This window comes from Hippopotamus amphibius, chromosome 1, assembly GCF_030028045.1.
Source record: "Hippopotamus amphibius kiboko isolate mHipAmp2 chromosome 1, mHipAmp2.hap2, whole genome shotgun sequence".
Classification (NCBI taxonomy): Eukaryota; Metazoa; Chordata; class Mammalia; order Artiodactyla; family Hippopotamidae; genus Hippopotamus; species Hippopotamus amphibius.
In genome coordinates, this window is record NC_080186.1 from 177,147,766 (window position 1) to 177,174,110 (window position 26,345).

Below are 26,345 nucleotides of genomic sequence, written 5' to 3' on the forward strand. Positions count from 1 at the left end.
TGTTAAAATATATGTGTGTGTGTGTGTGTGTGTGTATTCACTTTAAATTTTAAAGGGTAATTACCAAAAGAAATTCCAAAATAGCAGAGAAGGAAAATAGGAAAAAACATCTGAAATGCAATTGGAAATTGGTAGGAAAAGAGAAAACCAGTAGCCTAGAAATCACAATGTATCAGAATCTTTGGTATACGGCTAAAAGACCACACAAAGAAAAAACCAAATATTTTACTTAGGTAAACCATTAACTAATCTAGAAAAAAAGTATAAAACACAAATATGCAAAATAAAAGACTGAATTCATGCAAACTTGTAGAAGTAATTTTAAAAATGAAGAGATTACATTGTTTAGCTCTGCAAATAAAATACAGATCATGGATGAAATGGTTACTTTTTTTTTTTTTTTTGGCAGTGCTGTATGGCTTGCGGATCTTAGTTCCCCTACCAGGGAGCCAAGTCGGGTCCCTGAGGTGAAAGCACTGAGTCCTAACAACTGGACCACCAGAGAATTCCTGAAATGGTTACTTTTTAAGAAAAATATAAATTGAGTTCAGGTGAAAATCTAAATAGATAAATTAATATAGAAAAAATAGAGAAATACACCAGGTAGAAATTTTTTTTTTTTTTCAGAATTATTCCACTGAATCTTTAAAGAATGTAAGAGAAAAATCACATAGTAATTTTCAAAAATGCTTAAAAGGCATGTGCTAAAAACACAACATCCTTTCTCGATTTTAAAAAAATATGCCTTAGTAAAAAGAATAGATCATAACTTCATAAAATCTCTCTAAATCTAAAAGTCAACTTCATGCTTAAGTGAAAGCAGTAGAAGCATTTCTATTAATGTCAGGAACAGAAAAAGAGGTCTGCTTTCAGTGTTATTATTTTATTTTGTATTAGAGATACTAGCCATTCCACTTAGGTAAGAGAAATAGAGCTACAAAAATTAGGAGCAAGCAAAATGATTATTATCTTAAGAAGGTATAATTCTGAACCTGGGAAGATGTAAGAGAAACAATGGAGTTACTATTAAAAAAACAGTGAGAGTTTTATAAGGTGGCTGAGAAAGTTCTAGCCTTCACATTTACCAACAATAACCAGTTAGGAGGTTAAAAATTAGATATCATTTATAACATGAACAAAATCAAATATCCTATTTGGAAAAAAAATCAAAGTCAAAAGACAAATGACAAAATGAAAATTCTTTGCAAATCATGGTAGGCACAGGGCTTATTTCACTATATGAAGAACTTCTACAAACCAGTAGCAAAAAGACTAAGAACCCCAAATAAATATGGTCAAAAAACAGGTCATAGAACATGAAAATACAAATGGCTGTGCTAATTGTTCTCACTTTAAATTAATTACAGTAAACTCCAAATGAGCTCCTAATGCTGCCTAGTAATCATACTGTTTATTTCAATTATTCCCATACTTGTCCTCCAGGATTAATTCACAGCTTCTCCTTTATAATTAAACATTACCGTCTCTTCCATTCTCATTCTCCACTGCTACTATCCACATCCAAGCCGTCCTATCTCTTACCTGGATTATTCTAATTGCCTCTTAACTGGCAGCTTCAGGTATTCAACTATATGAGTTATTGATATACGAAAAAAACTTGTATATATCCATGATTACTTATTCAAAATAATATTTATTCAAATATTTATAGACTATGTATTTTAAAAAGCAAATATTTAACTGAGCACCTACTATGAACTTCTATGAATGTCACAGAAGAAAAACTAAGCAGAGAGGGAGGAAAAATCAGTTGCTTTTCTAAGGGAAATCAGAGAAGCTCTCCCTAATAAGCCGACTTTGGAACAGAGATCTGCAAAACTGAGGGAGGGAGCCTTGAAGATATCAAAGTGGAGAATATAAATTCAAGCACTAAAGTAAGAAAATTCTAAGCATTGATAATGCAATTATAGCACTTACAGACCTTAAAAAGTTAATAGGGCTTACAAACCTCTCCTTTATCCCAGGTGGTACCTATGATTAAAAAAAAAATCAGAACTAGTTCACTTCTATTTCAGACCTGAGCAAAATTGGTGGTTGGTATATGTGAAGACTATGAACTTCCATCCATAATAGAGAGAACTAAGCTAAATATTGAATATTCATATCATGTTTAGTTTAAAAATAAATACAAATAATCCTCCTACATTCACTGAGCCTCTAAGTTTTGGCTGTCTTTACTGAAAAACACCCTTTTAATTATATCCTGAAAACAGCATGCAGAATGACTTTCCTTCAAAACAAGTTTTCCCTTGAGGAGAAACACATGTTCAAAGTACAAACAACATTCCAGTATTCGACTTAAGGCTACTTAATTTCTGCACAATGATGTCATACTTAGACTACTGAACTTGCTCCTGTTCATATAGTTTCTTCTACAGTTCTATATTTTAGGCCCATCCATGGAAGCAGACCCATCATTTTATATAACTAGAGAACAACAATGAGAACATGTTTGAAATACAAATACCTCCCAGGTTACAAAAAATTTCTAACAGTAATCAAAATTAATATCCCAAGACAATTTTTTCAAATAAAGCTTACAAGCTGATTTTAAAATTTGCTTCTAAAGAAAAGACTTGCCAAGAAAATTCTGAGAAAAAAAAAACTGAGTAAATAGGGCTACTGGGTATCTAAATAACATACAAAGCTATTATAAGAATTTAAAATGTAATATTTGATCAGAGAAACAGATACGCAGAAAAGTGAGTGTAGGAACAATACTGTGCTTATATAGTGACATTTCAAATCAGTAGAGAAGGGATGGCCCAACTACTCAAAAAAAGCACTAGAACCATATTCATTTCGTAAAAACTAGAATAGTTAGATCCCAACTACGTATCATATACAAATTAGAATAATTCTTAGCTGCAGTAACAGATAACACCCTAAATCTCAGTCACATAACCAAATACTTATTTCTTGCTTGTGTGAAGTTCAATGGGTGGCTAGATAGGGTTGTGGGGATCTGTTCCATGCAACCATGCAGGGACCCTGGCTAACAGAAACTTCACCATCTTCTAAATCTATCTTGCAAGGTTGCCCAAGATGTTAACATCTAGCTGGAAAACAAAGAAAGAATTGTGGAGATTGCCCGGAAAGGTCTGTGGGACAGGTGAAAATCATGTAATCACTGTTACCCATATTCTGTTGGCCAGCATTTGCCAACTTCAAGGAGGCTGGGAAGTATAATTTAGCCAGGTACCTAAGTAAAAGAAGAAATAGATTAAGTCAACACTTTTCAGCCAGTTTCTAACATAGTATGTTCTTCTGGTTAAAAGGTACCCTACCACAGAGCACACTCCCTTCTTCTCCAAGTGAGACAACCCAAAATTCCATCCAGTTATTGCAACCAGCTCAAAGTTGAAGATCTCTGAATAATGCATGGTTCTTTCTACCAGTTCTGGATATGGTGGTTCCAGTGACACTTTCACTAACAACAGAAGTTATACTACTGCCACCAGGCCCAATTTACAGTGGTAAAGCATGGACAGGAGATTTGTAATAAAAACTGCCACCTGGTAAAGGGAACATGGGAGACACACAGAGGGTGCTGGTCTATAGTAGTTATGATATCCTTCTGGCAGGTGTTTTGAGGTCCCTCTTGTCTGGCAGTGGGACATTTTCCTGACTTCATTTTTTCTATCTGGAAGGAACTACTTATTCAATGTTTTTCATAGCTCTGGATCTACCTTTTTGCAGGTTTTTTGGCCCAATGTTACATTTTAAATAAATGATGGGAATTTTGCCCTCCGTGGGGGCCTTTATAGTTTTCACAACCCATCTCTTTCCTGAGCAAGTTTGGGAGTCCCCAAATACTGGTGATGATAGAACACTCAAAGGCTAATGAAATCCAGTCTGCAATTTCTTTGGCATTACAAAAAAGGAGATTGCTGTTTTTGAGGGAAAGGTATTTATTCAGACACATATGCTAATAGCATCATCCCCCAAAGTTCTTTCCTAAATGTAATTCTCAAGCCTGCCTTATATTTTCCCTCGTTTGCCAACATGGCTTAAAGCCATCATGTTCAGGAGAAAATGTCACATCTTTACTTAGGACTGTGTGGAGCCAGAAGCTGTAGTGGACATTTGTCCATAATTATTATTTGAGGATAGAAGCCATGCCTTTTCCATCATTTCACTTTTTTTTCCTGCTTTCAAACTAACAAATTTTGCTACATCCCAATTCATTTTTTTTCTATCATCTTAATAAATGCAGATAGTAATGATCAAGACTCACTACCAACATTCCATTCTCCAGCCTCTTTAGTACTATGAGATTAGTAAGCATGTGATCCACCTTCCAAGTAACTGTAAATGACCATTTAAAAAATTGCTTTGTCACTGCACCCACAAATCTCCAGTTTTACAACCCTGGATATTAGTTTCCATCTTGACTGTATGGTGGACCAATGCCAAGTATTTTGGATTTCTGTTACAGTAGCATCCTTCTAGCAACAATTTCTGCATCGGAGTAATACCTGTACTGTCCCCCCCACCCCAACAAAACCCCCTCAAATTCTCATTGGTTTTATACAATACATGCTTGTTTGATGATAACTTAAGTCCAGTTAGTTTAAGTGGAGGGAAAGGTGGATAACTATGATTTTTCAGTTATTGAGGGTGCCACACTGATGGTTCTTTGTTGATCTTAAAAATGGGATCCTCTACTGTCTCCCTGGGAATTGACACCAAGCTGAGGGACAAAAGAATGGTGGAGGATAGAAGAGGATTTCATGGGCCAGACCTGGAAGTGGTTTACATAATTCTCACCCATATTCCACTAAGTAATTCTTGTCACATAATCCCAACCTAACTTCAAGAGAGGCTGAGAACTGCAGATTTATTGTAACTAACTGGTTTAAGCAGTTTGCCGATTCGGGTAAATTCCAGAAAGATTAAGGCCTGAAGGTAAACATAAACCTATAAAAGTATTAGAGGAAAATATAGAATTACTTAGGGATGTCAAGTACTCTAAAGGGCATGGGAGCTCCAGTGGCCTACACGGGACACTCAGGAGAAAGATGGCGGACAGAGCAAAGATAAGAGAAAACTTTCCTTGATGGAGCAGGCCTAAAAGAGGAGAGGTTACTGCTTCAGGAAGGACACAAATACTCACTTGGATCCTTCTTCCTACTAAGAAGAAAGCCTTAAGCCATGGTAAGGTCATCAAACAATGTTAAACCAGGACATAGGTATAAAGACTCACTGTGGCTTGGGGAAGGGTAAAAAGAAAAACAAAAAAACAAAAAGCAACTATCCCTGGGAAGGGTCAAGAAGCTATCCTTTACCCAGATCTCCTAACTTGGAAGGAGCAAGAAACTCTCCCAAACAAGATCCACCATGGATGCAATGAAAGTTTAGCTGCCACAAGGAAGAGGGGCAGAATCTCTGTTTAGAAATTCACAATCCCAAGATCCAGCCAAAATGTTTAAGTATGAAAACTACAGGAAAAAATTTAAACATCAAGAGTGCAAATAATTCTTACCATGAGTCCTTTTTTGAGGAATCTACTAGAAAATGAACTTCATCCAAACAAAAGATAACTGGGAAAACTTCAGCAATTTAGCTTTAATATACTTAACTGCAAATCTAAGGCTAAAACTAAGGTGGGGTTAGGGTAGACTAATATGTTATATAATAATGCTCTATGTTAGGTGTTGTATGTCCCAATGAAGTAAAAATAATGCAACTAAAAACTGGAAGAGAATGTAGATGGAAGGAGGAAGTAGAATAAACCCATTACCTGTGATTTAGGCAACAAGTGATACTTAAGGGATGTTATTAAAAATGGACAATACAGATTGTGAACAAAAAAAATAAGGGACTAAAGGCATTAAATAAAGGTATAAGCACAAAGATAACCACCAGCACAGAAAAACTAGCCTAAATACCAAATTTAGGAATTTCTTTTCTAAAAAGAGAACACAGCAAACATTATGAAGCAGAACAAAACAAATGTAATAATTACAGCATAAGATAATCTGACAGAATTGAAAGCAGTCATAATCATCTTATCAACAAATGTGAAAGGGTTTAATTTATTCTAAGGAAAGATTTTCAACCTGGCTCATAAAGACCCAACAAAATGCTCTATTCAAGAGACATATCTGAAAAAAAACGATTCAGAAAGACTAAAAATGAAAAGATAGTCAAAGGTATTCCAGACAAATGGAAACACAAAGAAAGTAGAGACAGCAAAACTGATATCAGACAAAGTAGAAAAGAAATAGTAGCGTAAGATTTTCTAACTATGATCCCAAATCTATATGCAAAAATGAAATAATAGGAAATAAAATGAGAAACCAGTACATCCGATTATATATAAGAGGCAAACATGATAGAAATGTAAATGACATAAATAAAATTAAAATACAACTGACAGCGGATGGACCTAGAGATTACCATACTAAGTGAAGTAAATCAGACATAGAAAAACAAATATCATATATAACATGTGGAATCTAAAAAAAAAAAAAAGATACAAATGAATTTATTTACAAAACAGAAACAGACTCACAGACTTTGAAAACAAACTTATGGTTACCAAAGGAGAAAAAGGGTGAGAGAGGGATAAATTAAAAGTTTGGCATTAGCAGATACAAGCTACTATATATAAAATAGATAACATAGGGAGATGTTGGTCAAAAAGTACAAACTTGCAGTTAGAAAATGAAAAAGTTCTGGAGATCTAACATACAGCCTAGTGATTATAGCCAATAACACTGTATTATATACTTCAAAGTTTCTAAGAGACTAGTCTTAAATATTCTCATCACAAGAAATGATAATTATGTGATAGGATGGAGGCGTCAGCTAACACTACAATGGTAATCCTTTTACAACATTTAAGTGTTATCAAATCAACATATTAAACTTATACAATGTCATATATCAATTATATCTCAATAAAGCTAGATTGAAAAAAAAAATAGATAACCAACAAGGACCTACTGTATAGCACAGGGAACTCTACTTGATATTCTGTAATAACCTAAATGGGAAAAGAATTTGAAAGAGATATATGTATATGTAGAGCTGAATCACTCTGCTGTAGACCTGAAACACAGCACTGTAAATCAACTGTACTCCAAAATAAAATAAAAATTTAAAAAATCAATTAGAATAAGGCAAGACAACCCAGTGAAAAGATGATTAAAGACCTGAGCAAGCAGTTCACATAAAAATAAAACAAATTTCACAAAAATTCATACAAAATTGTCCTCAAAAATTTAAGAAAGTACACTACTATGTCCATAATGAGAGAAATGTATAGTAAAACTACACTGCGGTGACATTTCTCACCTATCCAATCGGCAAAATTCAAAATGCAAAACACCATACTCTACTGGACAGGTGGTGGAGAAAGAAGCCTCTCTCACGTGCTGCTGGTGAAAATACAAATTGGTATAACCCTTATGGAAAGAAATCTGGCAATTTTTAACAAAACCACATACATATTTACCTTCTGACATAACAGTGTTACCTCTAGGAACTTATCACAGACATGCCTCCAACAATATGAAAATACATACTATCAGTTCATATTTTGTTTGAAACACTGTTTGTAGCTGCAAAATATGAAAAATAAAACCTACAGGCTCATACATAAATGAGTGGTTGAATAAATCAATAGATCTACTGAATGAGGTGAGAGGACGTTTTTTATTTCTTTGTATTTTGTAATGGCTTAAACAACAAAAACTTATAGCCTAATAGTTCTGTAGTTTAGAAATCTGACATGGGTCTCACTGGGCTAACATCGATGTCAGCAGTGCTGTGTTCCTCTCTAGAGGCTCTCGGGGAGGATCCTTTATGTGGCTCATTCCGGTTGTTGGCAGAACCCAGTTTCTTGAAGTGGTAGGCCTGAGATCCCCATTTTCTCACTGGATGTAAACTGAAGGCTTCCAGAGGCACCTGCATCCCTCGGCTCGTGATCCTTTTCCTCCATCTCTGAAGCCAGCAACAGTGGGTACAGTCCTTCTCACACAGTATTTTTTTTTATTGAAACATGGTTGACTTACAATATTATATTAGTTCCAGGTGTACAACATAGTGGTTTGATACTTTTATATATTATAATCCATATAAAGTTATAAAATTGGCTATAGTCTCTGTGCTGTGTTACATCCTTATAATTTATTTTATACCATGTAGTTTGTACCTCTTAATCCCCTTTACCTATCTTGCTCCTCCCCCAAATCTCTCTCTTCTGGTAATCACTAGTTTGTTCTCTGTACCTGTGTTTATTTCTGTTTTATTTGTTCATTTGTTTTATTTTAAACAAGGAAGATATCTATGGACAGATCTGCAATGATTTCCAGGATATATTTTTAAATGAAGAAAGCAAGGATCATAAAAGCTTCTAGGAAATGTCAATTTTTATTTAAGAAAGAAGGGGAAATAAGAAAATATACATTATTTGTTAATCTGTGCAACTAGAAACACAGGAAGAATACATCAAGGACCAATGAGATTGACTATCTACATAGGGTAGGTGGGACTGGGGTTCAAGGAAAGAAACAGCTGTAAGGGTGGAGCTGCAACTTCTCTGAGTATACTGTTTTGTGCAGCTCTAACATATGGAACAATGTTAACATTTCACATACACAAAGGAAAAAAAAACAAAATTACCAAGGATGGAGAAAAAAATCTTTAAAATTAAATAACATAAGAAATATATGAACTAAAATGCATTTCAAATGCAGTACTACATGGAAGGAAGGAGAGGGGGAAAAAAAAAAACCACCAACCCAGGTGACTTTTTATTCTTATTTACAAACTTGAGATACAATTCACATACAATAATATGCATCCTTATAAAGTGCACAATTCAGGGGATTTTTGTGTATTCACAAAGTTGTGCAACCAACACTACAATCCAATTCCAGAACCCATTCAATCCTAAAAGAAATGTCACACCCATTAGCAGTCACTCACTATTCCTCCCTCTCCCAGCCCTTAGCAATCACTAATCTACTTTTGATCTCAATGGATTTACCTATTCTAGACATTTCCTATAAATGGAACTCTACTGTTTGACTTCTTTCTTAGTATGATGTTTTCAAAGTTCATCCATGTCACAAAATGTATCAATACTTCATTCCTTTTTATGGTTGAATGATATTCCATTGCATGTACATACCACTTTTATTTATCCAGTCATCAGATGGATATTTGGATTCTTTCCTCTTTTTACATATTATGAGCAATGTTCCTATGAAATCCACATTCAAGTTCTTGGTTTTTTTTTAACAAGTTTTCAATTCTCTTGGAGGTATACAGCTATGACTGGAAATGTGGGGTCATACAAGACTCCTATTATGCCTCTGTTGGTACACTTGATGGTATCCCCACAAGTCTTTTAAACTGTCATTTTTTTTCCTCTGTTCCTCTAAACGGATATCTCAATTGATCAATTGTTAGGTTCACCCAATCTTTCTTCTGTCTGCTCAAACATACTGTTGAATGCTTCTGTTGAAATTTTTGTTTCAGTAATGTACTTTTCAACTCCTAAACTTCTTTTTCTTTCTTTATAACTTTTATCTCACTACTGATATTCTCTATTTGGTGAGACATAGTTCTCAAATTTTCTCTTAGTTTTTTACATATGGTTTCCTTTTGTTATTTGAACACATTTAAAATAGTTTATCTAATGTTTTTGCCAAATAAATCCAAAGTTTGGGCCTGCTTGGGACAGTTTCTATTGATTGCCTTTCCCCCCTGTATATGAGCCACACTTTATTTCTGTGTATGTCTTACAACATTCTGTTGAAAACAGACATTTTAAATAATATAATGTTGCAACTCCAGAAATCAGATATTCCATTCTTCTCAGGACTTGCTGTTGTTGCTTGTCTAGTGACTTTTTTGAACTATTTTTGTGAAGTTTTTATCTGTTGTAGTATACGGCCACTAAAGTCTCTGCTTCATTAGCTTAGTGGTACACTAATAACTGGACAAGGATTTCCTTAATTCCTGGAATCAACACTTCTCTAATTTTGCTGAGTCTATACGTGTATTGGGGTACACCTTCAACACCTGGCCAGGAAGTTGACAATTTCACATTAGCCTTCATTTCCTGCTTGCGCAGAGCTCCCAAAGTCAACGAGAAGTGAGGGTTTAGGGCCTTCTCAGCACTTCGCTGAACATGCACAAAGCCCTGTCATTCATGTGACTTCCTTAATTCCAGGAAATATGTCAAAACTTATCAAAGTCCCTTAAGGATATTGAAATTTTCAGAGTTCCTTTTAATTTGATTGACTTCTTGTTTCCCCAAACTGTTATTCACTGCCTCGGGTAGTTGTGATGTTAAACAATTGCCTCTAATTGGTTTAAAAAAGTGACCTCAGGAAAAAGTCTCTTCACACTGGGCAAGCTCTTAGTTAACTTAGATGAAGACAGAATTGCCATGAGGTCTTCCAGTGAACTACCATCCTGGTCAAATAATGATAATTTGGGGGGAATGTGTCTTTGAATAAGCTCCAATTCTGTTTTGGCCCCTCTAGTGTCTGCCAGGATGCAGGTTTTCATCATGACTGTGGGCTGTTGATTTTCAAGACACCATGGATTTGGAGAGTGGGGAATGAAAACAGGGGAAGTTAAAATGTCACAAAGATACTGTTCTTATCAAGATCCAGCCATTTTAAAATAAGTAATACTTCCTGTAATGCTGTAAGCTTTTTGTTAATTCCACAGTCCTTAAAATATTGATTCTGACAATATGGATAGTTTTCTCATTGCTTTTAATGGGGAAAAAAAATTTCTGGATGTCCTTACTCAGCCATTTTTGCTGACATTATCCCAGATAACTTGCAAACTTCATTTTGAGACCATATGCCCTCAGGGGGAAAAAAAACCTCTAAACATAAATTAAAGTTTGGTTAGCGGACTTGTATTTTGCAGAGCTATCAGTTAGCAATTCTGAAACTAACTTCTGTGTACTCTGGGGATGACAGAATAAGTAAATATATTATGGAAAATAAGAAACCACCTTCCTCACTATTACAGCAAGGACTTACATGCCAAAAGGACACAGGAGACAGCTTGAAGGGGCTTCCACTAACCAAATTAAGGGTAATTTGAGCGTCAAAATAAAGAACTTCTATTTCCCACAATTATGAAATAACAGGGATTATTTACCAGAAAACTGGACAAAATAGATTAAATAAGGTTTCAGACAATGGACAAAAGTAGTACAGGATATTAAAACCTGAAAGAAAGAACACAAATGAATTGAGTGCTATGAGTGCCCCAGCTCACTGTCTGAAGAGTTTCCAAATTACGGTGCCGGGGGAAGGAAACCCAAAACAGCCCAATGGCCTTTCTGAAGAGACAGTTCAAAGTTTAGATAGGTTAATGTGACTAGAATTTGTGAGGCAAAAAAATGGAGAGGAAGGAGATGCACAGAACAGGAGAAAGTGCTCTGGAGATCTATACAATGGTCCCCACAAGTCAGCTGTAATAGACTGATCTGTGCAATGTATATAAAGAATCTAACAAGGCCAGAGGGGGAAAGTCACTAGAAAAGAGTCAGTAGCAACATCCTAGAAGCTAACATAGGTCCAGGTATAGTTTCTGTTCTCACCAGACACAACAGAAAAATTTCCTAACAAAGAATTAGGCAGAGTTCTTAGAATGGTGATGCCTCAGTAGTGGCGCCAAATGAGCCTTAGACCAAAATTTCACAACCTCAGTACCGCTGAAATTCTGAACATGGTAATTATTCTTTGCTGTATATACTGTAGAATATTTAACAGCATCTCTGGCCCTCCATTAGATGCAGCGTCCTTCTCCCCAGCTGTGACACTCAAAATATCTCTATACACTCCCAAATATAACTTGTGGGTAAAAACTGCCAAGTTGAGAATCACTCCAGACAAGATCATTAAATGAGCTATTAATATGTTCCAGGAAGGAGAGAAAAACATGGACATGACACAAAGACAAATGGAATATTACAGCAAAATCAACAACAATGTACTACAGGGTTAAGTGTAGAAGCAAAACTATATAAACAATAGTACAGAAGCTGGGGGTAAAAACTGAAGTGTACTGTAGTAAGGTACTTGGACCATATGTAAAGTGGTATAAATACTACTTGAGGTTAGGCTGTGATAAACTAAATATGTATACTGTAATAAACCTTATAAGCCAATAACAGATAAACTGAAGTAAAAAATACCCTATTCATAAAAAATAAATAGAAAAGTAGAAAAAAGAGGTACCCATAATACTGAAATACGTTTAAAAACAATAATAAACAGGAGAAAATGAAAGACTCTTCCTTATTCTAAAAAGCCTCCCTTATTCTAATAAGTGTAGAAAAAAGATGAAATAAAAAAAAAAATCATCATTTACAACTTCTATAGCAATAATTGTTTCCAGTTAAGAATTATGAATGAATGTTAAAACTAGTGCATGAAAGTTCCAGGACAGAATTATACACAGTCTCAAAGTATCTCCCCACAAGATAATTATTAATTGCAGAGAGAAAAACAGTAATTTTGCATTGGAAAAACTTTATAGATACCACTTGAAATAAGTAAGCAAAGTTAATACTACCAGTAATGGGTCAGCCATATCAACATCATCACCTAACTCCAGATATGATGCACTACAACAAATTCCTTCTGTAACATTCCTGCCAAAGTGTATAGTTGAATTTCATAATGGGAATATTAGACAAATCCAAATAAAGGGATACTGCAAAATAAATTGATCTTTACTTTTGAAAAATGTCAATGTCATGAAATCCTAAGACAGACTGAGGTACTGTTCCCAACCAAAGAGAGATGACCAAAGTGAATGTAAGGTGACAACTGGATGTAAGGCATGATGCTGTAGTTTCTGTTGCTGTAAAAAGACACTGGGACAATTGGCAAATATGAATATTTGATAACTGGAGTGTGGTAATACAAAAGAATAGAGAATGATTTTGTTTTTCAAGAGAGAATATAATATAAAGGGGGGAGAGAAAAAGAAGAAAGAAATGATATAAGGGTGAGAGGAAGAGAGCAGATGGAGAGGGAGAGAGGGATAAAGTGAGGAAAAGAAACAAGAGGGGAAGGGAGAAAGATAAAAAAAGGAAAAAGAGAAAGGGGAAAAGGAAAGGAAAAAGCAGACAAGAGAACGGAGGATGAGAGCCAAGGATAAAGTAAATACAGTAAGATGTCAATATTTGGGGAATTTGGATGAAGGATATTGTGTAGTAAAGAATCTGGCCTTGCCCAAAGAAAGAAACTGCCTTTGCTTTCAGCTTCGTGGAGGCATTCTATACCATACCTGATAGGAGTGTCTTTGTTTAGGGCAGGAACTGGCTACACTAAAAAAGACCTACCATGTAATTCAGGATGAATTATGAATCTATCTACAACAATCATGCAGGCAATCAACTGATCATGTCTACATATCGAAGCCACAATACAAATTCTGGACACTAAAGCTCGGGTGAGCTTCTCAGGCTGGCAATACTTTGTGCATACTGATGCCAGGATGGTAATGTAACCTGAGGACAATAGAAAGTTTGCTTTTAGAACCCTCATAGACTTTGCCCTATGCATCTCTTCCTTTCACTGGTTATAATCTGTACCCTTTCCCTGTAATAAATTATGACTGGGAATATAATAGGGTTCAGTGAGTTCTGCAAGCAAACTTTTGAACCTAGTGTATTTGGGGAACCCTCCCCTGCAATCTCCAAACCTGCAGTTGGTGTCAGAAATGAGAGTGGTCTTGTATGGGCTCTTTCCTCTAACTCTGTAGTCAAACCCTAATTCCTTAAAGTTGGGGTTAGAAGTTTTGGGCCAACGACAGTGCTCTCAACCTCGCAGTTTGGCTAAATCTGGGTAGGGACAGAGACATTCTTTTTTAACTTTTAATGCAGTAATTTTTCATAATTAAAATTTCGACGGAAATTAATTTCAATTTGACATAATTGGAATTACGTAAACATAAAAATTTAAAAGAAAAAAGGAAGGAAAAAACAAATTTTGCATTTAACACAGTAAAAATAATTTTCTTTCTGTATAATCTCTTGAATTCTATTGCTCTAGTTATCTAAATTCTTATGCTCTTGAAAAAGATAAAAATGACTTTCCAGAGCTTCTGAATTCCTGCTAACCAGAAGGTTTTTTTCTGTCATTAACAGCACTGATGCACAGAAAACAGAGAATTTAGTTAGCATTACTCACTTAACCAAGAACCTTAATTTCTCCCAGAGCAGCAAAAAGTGAAACATTTGAAGGGATTTTTAAAATCCTGTTTTCCTTTTAAATAACAGTACTATGAAGTATAAAGAAGTCCCTTCTTCAGTGAGTTATCTCATAACCTCTGCTGAGCCATTAGTGCAAATGCTCCTTCAATCATACCTCCTTCAGAATTTGTTCCTACAAATTCCAATCTATGATTTCTCAAAAACTGTTTCTATAAGAACAAAAGGGAGTGAGCAAGCAAGGGCACCTGTTTGTTCTCAGTGCCCCCTGCTGCAGCAGAGGCCCCAATAACGCCTTGCCTGAAAAAACAAAAGAACACATGGCCAAGATGTTACACATTCTTGATTTGACAAATTTTATATGCAGTAAAATAGAAAACAAATTTTTGGTTGTGTTGCTACATTTAAACATGAATGTTGTCCAAATAACTGAAACATAATTCAGAAACCCAAAATTTTCCTGGGAAACTATTTTAAAACAGTCAAAAACTAAAAAATTATAAATAATTAAAAACTACAATAAAAGTTAATATTTACTTATATAATTTATCATCTGTATACCCATAATAAAAGTTACCATCTTAGTTTTGCTAACAACAAGGATAATTTTCAGCAAAAGTGATCTATTTTAAATAGCTACAATTTCCTCATATTTTTCCATTATTTTAAATATACCTCAATATTTATTTTCAAAGTAAAGAAACATAGAGCTAAACTAGTGACATATACTTTTTGATAAGCACAAATGAGAAAATCTGAGATAGCTATCATCTCAAAATTCTTTTATAGAGGGAATAATCTGGACATATTTAAAATTAATATAAGTATGTACTTGATTTGTGGAAGCTTAAACATAACTTGAACACACTTAAAGAAAAAAATAAAGACAAAACCAAACTTATTTCTATGACCCATTCAGAGACTTATTCAAGTACATATTTAAATAACAGACTAGTTAAGAAAGAAGAAAAACAAAATTTAGAAGTTCACAAAAAACAGTACTAATCAGTCATCAAAGGTAATTTTTTTCCCCTGAAACACAGCAATTTTGGATTGCTGTTCTTTTAGCCTCCGGCTTGCTACCCATGAAGGATGAAGAGGCAGCTGTGATTTCTGTTTTGTATTTTCAAATCCTCTTTGTGCACTCTTATTAAACTGATTCTTGATCTGAGGTTCAACTTGCTGAAAATCTAGAGGAGAAAGCAAAAGTAATGAAAACTAGGCCTATACATAAATAGCATAGAAGACAAAATACATTTTATCTTCTCAAATCAGTATTTAAGGAAGAAATTTAGTTTTACTTAAATGGAATACCTCACAGTGTAAAATCTAAGTCCTATAGGGAAGTCTGAAGTTGAAATACACATATGAGCAGTCAATTTGGGACACATGTTTTCTAATCATTGTAAATTGATGTTTGTTGCATGCCTCCTAGTATATGCTGTGCTGTCTTATTTACACTGACATTAAGAAACACATCCAGACAACACACAAAACAAAAAAACTTTAAAGGGGGGGGCAGTATTTTGTATTTTTAAAGGAATATGATTCATTAGCATATGATATCTGTGTGAGGAGCAATGGAGCCAGAAAATTCACATTTTAATAAAATATTGAATCCAACAGTGTTGATCGGTAAGCTGTTTAAAGGGCTGTTAATTGATTCCACTTCCTTCTGTTTTTGAACAAAAAGTTGTGACTGCAAGGTAAACTGCTGTATCTACTCAAATTTAAGACAAAGTTCTTATTTAACCATAAAGTTATCCACCAGATATGAGGGTGACAACTTGCATTCCAGTTCTTACAACCTCTTTTATTATGAGAAACTTCAATTACATTATTTTGAACAAAGTACTGGGAGACATACTGGCCTGAAGAGACTGAATCAATGCATATTTATAGAATCAGAAAGAAAAAGAGAGGCAAAAAATTTAATACATTTATTAAATCAGTCCTAGGGGTGTATAATTTCTCTGCAGCAAGTTAGCCATCATTGTCAGAATGAAGATCTTAAAAAGCAGATGTCATAATGTTACACAAACAAGTGTACAGTTGGGATAACATTTCCAAAACACCACTGTACATAGATTCAAAACATCTCATATCTTGCACAAAGCACATGTGCTCTAGAAATCTATGTTATAATACTCAAAGAGTGCCTCTAGTGATAAAGAGTGAAGAATTTAAATGTTAAATGAAACTGTTTCATGTAAACTGAAATTTGAATGAGGCAATATTTCTAAACTGATATATATTTTACATAATTATGTAAAGCATATTTGCATGAGCAAATAAATGGATTAATTAAATATAAATTTATAAGCTAAAGTAAAAACAAAAGTATGTTTTACTTGGGTCTCCTTATTGGGAAAATGTGGGAGTGTCTTAAATTTATAGTTATTCTGTATTTTTTGAATATAAGGCCATGTATTTGCCAAACCTAGTATTTTAATACAGCCATTAAAGTAACATAACAATTTGGCAAGGGCTTTGCAGTTCAGTGCCAGGTAGTAAGGAAATGGGATATCTGAGGCTAAAAAGTGACCATCCTACCTATGTGTTAAGGAAAAGGTAAAACTGTTGTCAGTGAAAACTTGGGTAGGCTACATGCCTATGGAACTGCAGAACTAGGGTAAGTGGCTGGAAAGAATAAAAAGATTAGTGTACTGATGGCTGTTTGGTAAAGTACTGCAAAAAAAGAGAAGAGTTTAGGAAAGAACTGGCCAGCTCACAGACAGAATCAAAAGGGAAGAGAGGGTTCAGGTATTTGGGAACTTAAGATTTAGAAAAGCCTTTGGACTCCTAATAGTAAGACATAAGGATGAGAAAGATTTTAAGTAGTAAAGGCTCACAGAGATTTAGCCCTAGAGCAGAGATAAGAGTAAAGGTACAGCCATTTCAATCAAACCTGAGAGTCTCAATGCAACAGAGAGTGAATGATCGGGGTGACAGGGGGGGTGGGGGTGGGGCACCCAGGGTGGGGCATGGACCCACAAACATAAATAAGGCAATTTGAAAAACAGCTCTAGGAAAGAATTTTTGGTGTGGTAGCTAGCTCATTGATGGACTGATCAGAAATAAAGAGGACAGAAATCCAGTAAGTTTTGGAGGGAATTATATTGTGAAAGAAATCACAAGCCCAGGCTGGAAAAAAACTGACTGTTAAAGACTTTAAACCATCTTCAGGATCATATATTTTTACTAATCACTTGGGGCAATTCCCAAGAAGGTTATACTAAATGTCTACTTCAGCTGTGGCCATGGAACAAACACTCTCCTAAGAACACAGTCAGACGCCATGGAGAACAGTGGATAAGAAAATTCCTCATAGATCCTTCATGATCTTTGCTCAGGTAGTAGACGTGTTGCACACCTCCCATGTTTCCCTTAACTGATTGAGAATTTTTATTGTGGTTACCTTGTTCCTGCTTTGCCACTAAGTATCTGGTCTGACTTGGGGGGAGGCAGTGTGTCTTTCTAATGCACAGGTCACCAAATTTTGAGCAGTCACATTCATGAGACCTGATAGAAAACACTTCATCATCACTCAGGGATTCTCAGCTTTGACTTGGATACACTGACTGGATGGGACTTTGGGCTGTCTTCATCAGGAAGGAAGTGTGCTCTATGTGCTGAGAAATCACCAGAGAAAAAAGTGAAATTACCATCTGATGATTGAAAGGATGGTCAGCAGCAGACAGGTGTGTGTTCAAGAAATTCTGCTTTCTTTTTCCACCCAGCCGGCTAGTCAGCCTGCATTTCTTAGCTCCCTTTTGGCTAGGATGGGGTCATGTGAGTAAATTCTGGCTAATGAAATGTGAGCAGAACTGATTTGTGACCCTTTCAGGCCTGGCCCGCAAAAACCTCTTATAATATTCTCCATGTACTCTATTCCCTTTTGTTGACCAAAAGGAGAATACTTGGGAATAAGAGCAGGAAGGAGCCAAAATATGGAAGAAGCCTGATCCTTGAAGGACTATATGAAATACAGCCCCTGTGCTGATTCACAGTAGACTGTAATGTGAGAAAAACTGTTTTATTATTTAAATCAGTGAGAGTTTAGAGAAGTCAGCCTACCCGAATATATTAAACTTGATTTATTATGAATTAATCTGAAAATCTAGTTTCACTCTTAACCCTGAAAGTAACATACTTATTACTGAATGTTTAATGGCATGGTGACTAACATGGAACTTACATAATAATTTACTTAAAGAACATGTTGACTTAGTTCAAGATAAACTAAACAGACCCAATATTTCCTGATAATTTTTATCTATATCTTTCCTACTGGCAAGACATAGAGGGTAAAAAAAACCACAATTAAAATTTTAAAATTATACTGATAATTATAAGATGCTCTATTTCCATTTCTGTGGGTACATAATTGATTCAGGCTACTAAGCAACTAGAATTTTTCGTCTTTCCTCTTTGGCAAAGCATTGCTCAACTGCATATGAAAGTCAGGCAGTCAATACATACCTGGGGTTTTGCTTTTTGGAACCTGTTCTCTGTAATTTCTAAAAGAAGAAAAACACCATTAGGACATTTAAAAGATAAACAAATCCTCTGACTTTAAGAAGATAACATAAAAATGTTGATAACACTCATTTAAAAAAAACCATTATACTCCTTTACATCCCCCCACCAAGAAACCAATAAAAAAATCATGAAAACCCTATGTTTTATCTATATCAAAGGTTTGTTAGACCCCAATATTACTACAGAAACATGTAGGAATTTTCCTCTCACCACCCTTATATTTCTGGCCATAAAGTATCCTATCTTGGTTACCTTGTGCTCTTGAGAACTATCTAGGCAAAGAATTTCAAAAATCTTCTTACAGGGGGAATAAGTCACATGTAACAAAAAATAACATTTTGGGCGGGGGAAGGGAAGAGATAGTGGTATGTAATTTTCAAGCGAGGAAAAAATTTTTTAGGCAGACTTGGGAGATGTAAGGAATAATGCAGTAATTTGGAAGCCTCCAAAATGGTGTGTCTTTTCCATACTTTTACTTTTTTGGAAAATTTCAACATCATATTTTTCTATCCTACTAAAAATTATGCCTGACCTATAAATTACAGAAAAATAGTTTATTGCAGAAAATAGCTAACCATGATTTTTATTCTAAAATGTGAAGATATACCCCATCAGATTAGAATTACAAATGAAATTAAACTTACTGATTTATAATAAAAGCTGTGAAAAGCAGTGATTAACAGAAGGGATAAGGATGACAGCATCACCAAATATAAAGCAGTCTGGAGAAACTCAGTGTTAGAGCCAGCAGCTTTATATACTGAAACAGGTGTACATAATAAAACGATTGAGGTTTACAATAATGCCCTGGGTCAACAAGAGGAAAAACAAAACAAAAAAACCTCACCATATTCTTTTTAGAAAGTTGTTTAAAAAGTGAGATATGTGAGACATTTTCAAAAGTTTTTACCAAAAGCTAACTCAAAGTTTCAAAACTTTGATAATCAAAGGAATAATCTTAAACTAGCTAGACAATTAAATTAGACAAATTATTTCTCTATAGCATCTCATTTTCTGATGAGGTTGGAAAAATGTGGCATCATCATATGTGTATGTGTATATATTATCCCAATACAAAGTTGGAGAGGGTCAAGTCTAAACACAGGAGGTATTGTACAAACTAGAATTATGTACGAGAGAGAGTATCTCAGTGTCAGGATGTGTAGGTATTTATCTTTCAAACAATTAAGAACTAATAATTATTTTAGGATGAAAAAACTCTTACTTTCCAGAGCTTTTAGATCCAGATAAAGAATGGAAAAACACTGACTCAAACTTCCTTGCTTCTGTATGTGACTTGTTATCATTTCTTATATCCTGATGGGTTTCAAGTACATCTTCTTCAGGCAATAATTTTTCAGGGGTTTTTTGTTCCTTCACTGAAAAATGACAACTACTTTCCTTCTTTCGTGTCCGTTTGACTTTCCCAATGAAGAAGTCATCACCACTATCACTATCCTCAGACATGGAAGACTGTTTGTAAAACCTTTCTTCTGTGCTATCATCAAAATATTCCTTCTCTTCTTCATGTAATTCTTCTTCATCACTGTTAACACCAAGTGAGCTACTGGACTCTTTCTTTTTTTTGGTTTGAGTTAATGTCTTCATTTGGGGGTTAGCAGCTGTCTTCTGGGGTTTAGAGGGAACTGCAGAATCTTTTTCAGAAGGCTGTGATAGAGAATTTGGAATGTCCACTGCTTTGGGTCCATGTTCCATCTTGGCTCTATTTTCTTTTGAATTATTTATTGGTTTCTTTGCCATTATTTTGGCTTCTTTCTCTTTTTGCTCACTGATAATAGTTCCTTCATGTTGTAACTTACTGGCATCATCATTTGAACACAAAGTGTCCTTGGAATGATTTTCTTCTAAACCATTCTTTGATGACTTAACTTCAACAACATTTTGTCTCTCATCTTTAAAGGCTTTGACAGCAGCTGCAAAAGAAACAGCACATGTTTCAGCACTGAAACAAATAATACAAAACATCACTGTTTTAGTACAGTACTTCTTAAATTTGGAAATATTTAAGAGGATGAATGGAATTTATATTACATATATATATATATAACAGGCATGTATTCACAAAGAAATCTACTGACTTTTAAAAAACCAAACACAGATGAAATGCTCAGAGGTATGCATTTTAAATCTCTAAAATTAAAAGAAAACTTATTCTTTCACGTATGGGTATTAAGAACAGTAAAAACTTCACTAAATACAAATAAGTAAGACAAAATGGCAACTTTAATTTTTGTAGTAATAATGTATTAATACAATTGTACAGTATTTAAATTGTGCTTTCAGACATAAAAAATAAATATCTTCTAATCTGTGACAGAAACATTTAATTCTTCCAATACATCTTATAATACATACACATAAATAAAAATTATGTGACTAAGTGCCAACATCATAAGTAATAATATGCATTACATCAATATTTAGAAAATTAATTGTATTCAATATTATCATGAATATATATATTTTAGGAATTTATGAATTTTAGGAATTTAGAAAAAATACAAAAGTTTCAGACATCAGATAACTTCTGTATTTTCCGGTAGCTTCCCACATTTGGAAATATCTGAAAGAGACATTTATAATATAAAAGATTCTTAAAAGGAGAAAAGTACCATAAAAGTAAATAAATGAATGGCCATTTATTCAAATCATGTACCATAAATGGGTTAAAAGTTATTTAATTTATACCTTTTAGCACATCTATTTTTTTCTTCAGAAGAGGGTGCACTGCTAGTCTGGCAATTGCTCTTTCAGTTGCAGTAGAATCAGGCTGCAAATTGAAATAACAAACATGGGAATAAAAACTACATAGCACTACTAAGAAGTGAATAAAATGTAATCTATTATAATTTTTAAAAATTAAGAGTTAGGGAACAGGAACTTGTTAATATTCTAATTAGATAACTCACCCATATAATCCATGCTAGAGATAACATGCTGACAAAAATACTACTGTTCTTAACAGTTAAAATTATCATGTAATCAATTAATAAATATTCTTTGGGTACTTAATATCTTTCCAGAATTGTGGCAGGTATCATGTGTGATATTAAAAAAATGTAATACAGCTTCTGCATTCAAAGAGTTTAAAAGATCTAGTTAAGAAGACTAAAATAATACGAAAGAATCAAGAAATATATTAGTACTAAGCTGGGTGATATAATCCATGACTGCTATAATGCTTGAAGTTCCATTTACAAGAGATCTAAAAATTATCAAATGCTATACATTTTTATTTTGAATGACTAGTACCATTACTGTATTCTCAGAACCTTCCACCAGAGCCTGGCTTATAGCCAACACTTTACAGATGTTTGATGATGACTGAATGGGACTACATACACATATATATATATATGTATGTGTGTATACACACACACACATACACACACTTTATTTATACATTTAGAAAAATCACAATTCAGAGTAACTGCTTTAAATATCATCTGTAGGCTGAAAACTTCCAAATTTCTACCTCAAGCTGTAACTTGAGCTCCAGACTCATGTATCTAACCACCTACTTGACATATTAAAAGAGTATGCTGTGACTTTCTTCTTAAACCTACTTCTGCTATAGTTTTTCCCATCTTATTGTATGTAATTTTAATTTTTCTGGTTGCTCAGGTCTAAAACTGAAATGACTCTTCCATTACATTTCTCCTTTCTTCACAGCTCACAATAAATCCTTCAGCAAGTCCTGTGGTTTCATCTGCAAAATCTATCCAGAACCAGTCACACCATTTCTGCTTACTACCTTTGACCAAATCACCTACAGCTCTCATCTGGACCAATGTAATAAGCTCACACCTGGTCATTCTCCATTGCCTCTTGTTCTCTCACAGTCGATTTCCACATAGCAGTCACAGTGAGCCTTTAAACATAACCAGATCATGCTATTTCCCTATCTGTTCTTTTTAAAGTTTTACTGCCTTCTGATACTTAGGCTATTCCTTTGCAAGCTTTTCTCTACTTGGAATACTCTACTCCCAAATACACACAGGTTGATCATCTCATTGCATTCAGGTCTCTGCTCAAATGTTACCTGAACTGAAACAACACTTTGCTTTCCATCACTATTTACTTCACATCATTCAACACTGCATGCCAGTGCAGATATTTTCATATCTATCAGGCAGGGACTTTGTCTTCCACGTTCCTGTAAACCTAGTGCCTAGAACAGTAACTGGTAGTAGCTAGCATTCAGAAAACATTCCATGAAACAATTAAAAATTTCACGAGTGTGTGAAAGTAGAGCTATCAGCTTTAAACATCTTTACTTTAAATTTATCCTTCATTGTTAACAGGCCAATAAGGCTGTTTTCCCTTCCAGTAATAAACACATATGAGTACCTAAGTACAAGCAAAATGATAACAGTTTGAAATCTATTCTGTTTGGAGAACTTATCTAGGTAGAGTCACTCAAAGAACAACTCCTTTAAATTAGGCCTAGTGCAAATCCTGTGCCAGGATGACTTGCTGTCTAATTACCTTCTGTCCTGGGTCAAATGGTATCCTCCCAAAATTTTACATCCAACTAGAAACTGAGAATGTGATCCTCTTTGGAAACAAGGTCATTGCAGATATAATTAATTAAGATGAGAGCATACTGGTTTAGGGTGGGCACTAAATCTAATGACTGGTGTCCTTATAAGGAGGACAATTGGATACAGAGGCACAGGGAGACAGAAAGGGAAAAACACTGAGGCAAAGGTTGCAATTATCCTGCCACAAGCCAAGTTGGAAGCATCAAGGAAGGGGTCTTCCTTAAAATATTCTGAGGAAGTATAGCCTCACTGATGCCTTGATTTCAGATTTCTAGTCTCCTGAAACATAAGAAAATATTATACATTCCTGTTGTTATATACCATCTAATTTTTGGTACTTTGTTATACATTTCTGTTCTTACATACCATCTAGTTTTTGGTACTTTGTAACAGCAGTCTTAGGGAAACTAATACACCTTGATTCTGACTCTCAGACACTGTCTCTGTTCAGCCTTCTCCAAAAAACATAGTCCATTTGGAGACTATTCATTAAGTACAGTGTTAAGTCAATCCTCTGTTTCTTCAACTCCTTGCTGGGTTTCCTTTTTTTTTCCCCTAGGTTCTTATTGTTTACCTAATTTTATATATAGTAGTGTGTATATGTTAACCCCAAACTACTAATTTATCACCCACCCCTCCCCCTGGCCATCCCCTTTGGTAACCATAAGTTTGTTTTCTATGTCTGTGAGTCTGTTTTGTAAATAAGTTCATTTGTATCATTTTTTTTGGTTTCACATATAAGTGATAGCATATATTTGTCTTTTTCTGACTTACTTAATATGATAATCTCCATGTCCATCCATGTTACTGCAAGTGGCATTATTTCATTCTTCTTTGTGGCTGAGTAATATTCCATTGTGTGTGTGTGTGTGTGTGTGTGTGTGTACACATCACATCTTTATCCATTCATCTATCAGTGGACATTTAGGTTGCTTCCATGTCTTGGCTATTGCAAGTAACATTGCTGTGAACAATGGGGTGCGTGTATCTTTTTGGATTAAAGTTTTCTCTGGATATATGCCCAAGAGTGGGATTGCAGGATCATATGGTAACTCTGTTTTTAGTTAGTTTGTTTTACTTAAAAAAAACCTTTACTGTTTATTCAAATGATAAATAACAACTCAGTACTTTAAGCTGTCCAAGCAGTTTATTCCTCTATAAGATAATGAGCAAAAAAGGGAATATTCAGAATGATATGCTCATTTCCCTAGAATATTCAATAAAACACATACTGTGTTCTTTCACCTTAAAGGGTTCTAACTATATTGTATTCCACACAGCATAGGTCACGTATGCTGTGTGTTTTTAGTTTTTTAAGGAATCTCCACACTGTTCCCCATAGGGGCTACAACAATTTACATTCCCACCAACAGTGTAGGAGGGTTCCTTTTTCTCCACGCCGCTCCAGCATTTATTATTTGTTGACTTTTTGATGATGCCATTCTGACTGGTCTGAGGTGATACCTCACTGTAGTTTTGATTTGCATTTCTCTAATAATTAGCAATACTGAGGATCTTTTCATGGACCTGGTTTGCCACCTGTATGCCTTCTTCAGAGAAATGTTTACTTAGGGCTTCTGCCCATTTTTTAATTTTTTTTTTTTTTGATATTAGGTTGTATGAGCTGTTTGCATATGTTGGAAATTAACCACATAGCAAATATTTTCTCTCAGTCAGCAGGTTGTTTTTTAATTTTGTTTATGGTTTTCTTTCCTGTGCAAACGCTTTTAACTAGGTCCCATTTGCTTATTTTTGTTTTTATTTCCATTACTCTAGAAATCAGATTCAAAAAATTATTACTGTGATTTGTGTCAAAGTGAGTTGTGCCTATGTTTTCCTCTAGCAGTTTTATAGTATCTGGTCTTACATTTAGCTCTTTAATCTATTTTGAGCTTATTTTTGTTGTTAGAGAATGCTCTAATTTCAGTGTTTTACATGAGGCTGTCCAGTTTTCCCAGCACCACTTACTGAAGAGACTGTCTCTTCTCCATTGTATATTTTTCCCTCCTTTGTCATAGATTAATTGACCATAAGTGCATGGGTTTATTTCTGGGCTTTCTATACTGTTCTACTGATCTATATGTCTGTTTCGGTGCCAGCACTATACTGTTTTGATTACTGTAGCTTTGTAGTATTAGTCTGAAGTCAGGAAGCATGATTCCTCCAGCTCCATTCTTTCTCAAGATTGTTTTGGCTATTCATGGTCTTTTGTGTTTCCATACAAGTTTAAAAAATTTTTGTTCTAGTTCTGTGAAAAATGCCATTAGTAATTTGATAGGGATTGCACTGAATCTCTAGATTGCCTTGGGTAGTATGGTCATTTTAACAATATTGATTCTTCCAATCCAAAAACATGGTATATTTCTGCCTCTTCAATTCCTTGCTGGGTTTCCTGGAGCAATACAGGACTTCTTACTCATTTTATCTACCTAGGAGAAACATAAGAGAATCTGACAAGAAAGCCTACTGCTGATCTCCTGAGTTACTCAGTGACTGGCTGGGCTGTGAAGATATGGGTCAAACATGCTTGCTTGAGTTTTGTAGAAAAGCTATTAACACAGACACCTCAAAGAAGAACATGATTTTTCAGGCTGAAAAGGCTCAACACAATAGAAAATAGAGTCACATCAGAATGCCTGGGTCTACAACTTTAAGAGAGAGAGAGAAAAAAAAAGTCACACACACAAAATTCAAAAATCAGAATTAAAGGTCAAAAGACAATAAATTAAAGGAAAATGATTTCCAAACTAGAGAAGAACAAAAATACTTTCAGACATGCAAATTTTTAAAAAGTTTACATTCTTTGAACCTTTCTCCCTAGAAGCTACTGGCTCCACTAAAATGAGGAAGGAAACAAAGAATGAGGAAGGCATGCGATATAACAAACAGGAGATACAGGCAAAAGGAATGCCCAGGATGGTGACAGGAGATTTAGATTTAGATTTAGAATACCTAGTGTTGTTAACTATCTTGAGAGGAGATTTCAATAACTGATGAGGAGTTTGGTGTTA

At 34.7% G+C, this 26,345-nt stretch overlaps 1 protein-coding gene across 2 annotated transcripts in view; it reads right to left on the bottom strand.

The window, feature by feature from the left end:
- Positions 1-12,522: 12,522 nt before the first annotated feature.
- SRFBP1 (serum response factor binding protein 1) overlaps positions 12,523-26,345 on the bottom strand; it is a 71,325-nt gene continuing 57,502 nt past the window's right edge. For both annotated transcript variants that reach the window (XM_057736739.1, XM_057736748.1), the window contains exons 5-8: positions 21,479-21,560; positions 19,995-20,703; positions 18,710-18,747; positions 12,523-15,417 (exon numbers count right to left, since the gene is read on the bottom strand). In XM_057736739.1, coding sequence (XP_057592722.1) covers positions 15,233-15,417; positions 18,710-18,747; positions 19,995-20,703; positions 21,479-21,560 — 1,014 coding nt within the window. In that variant the 3' untranslated portion in view covers positions 12,523-15,232. The remainder of the gene's footprint in view (positions 15,418-18,709; positions 18,748-19,994; positions 20,704-21,478; positions 21,561-26,345) is intronic.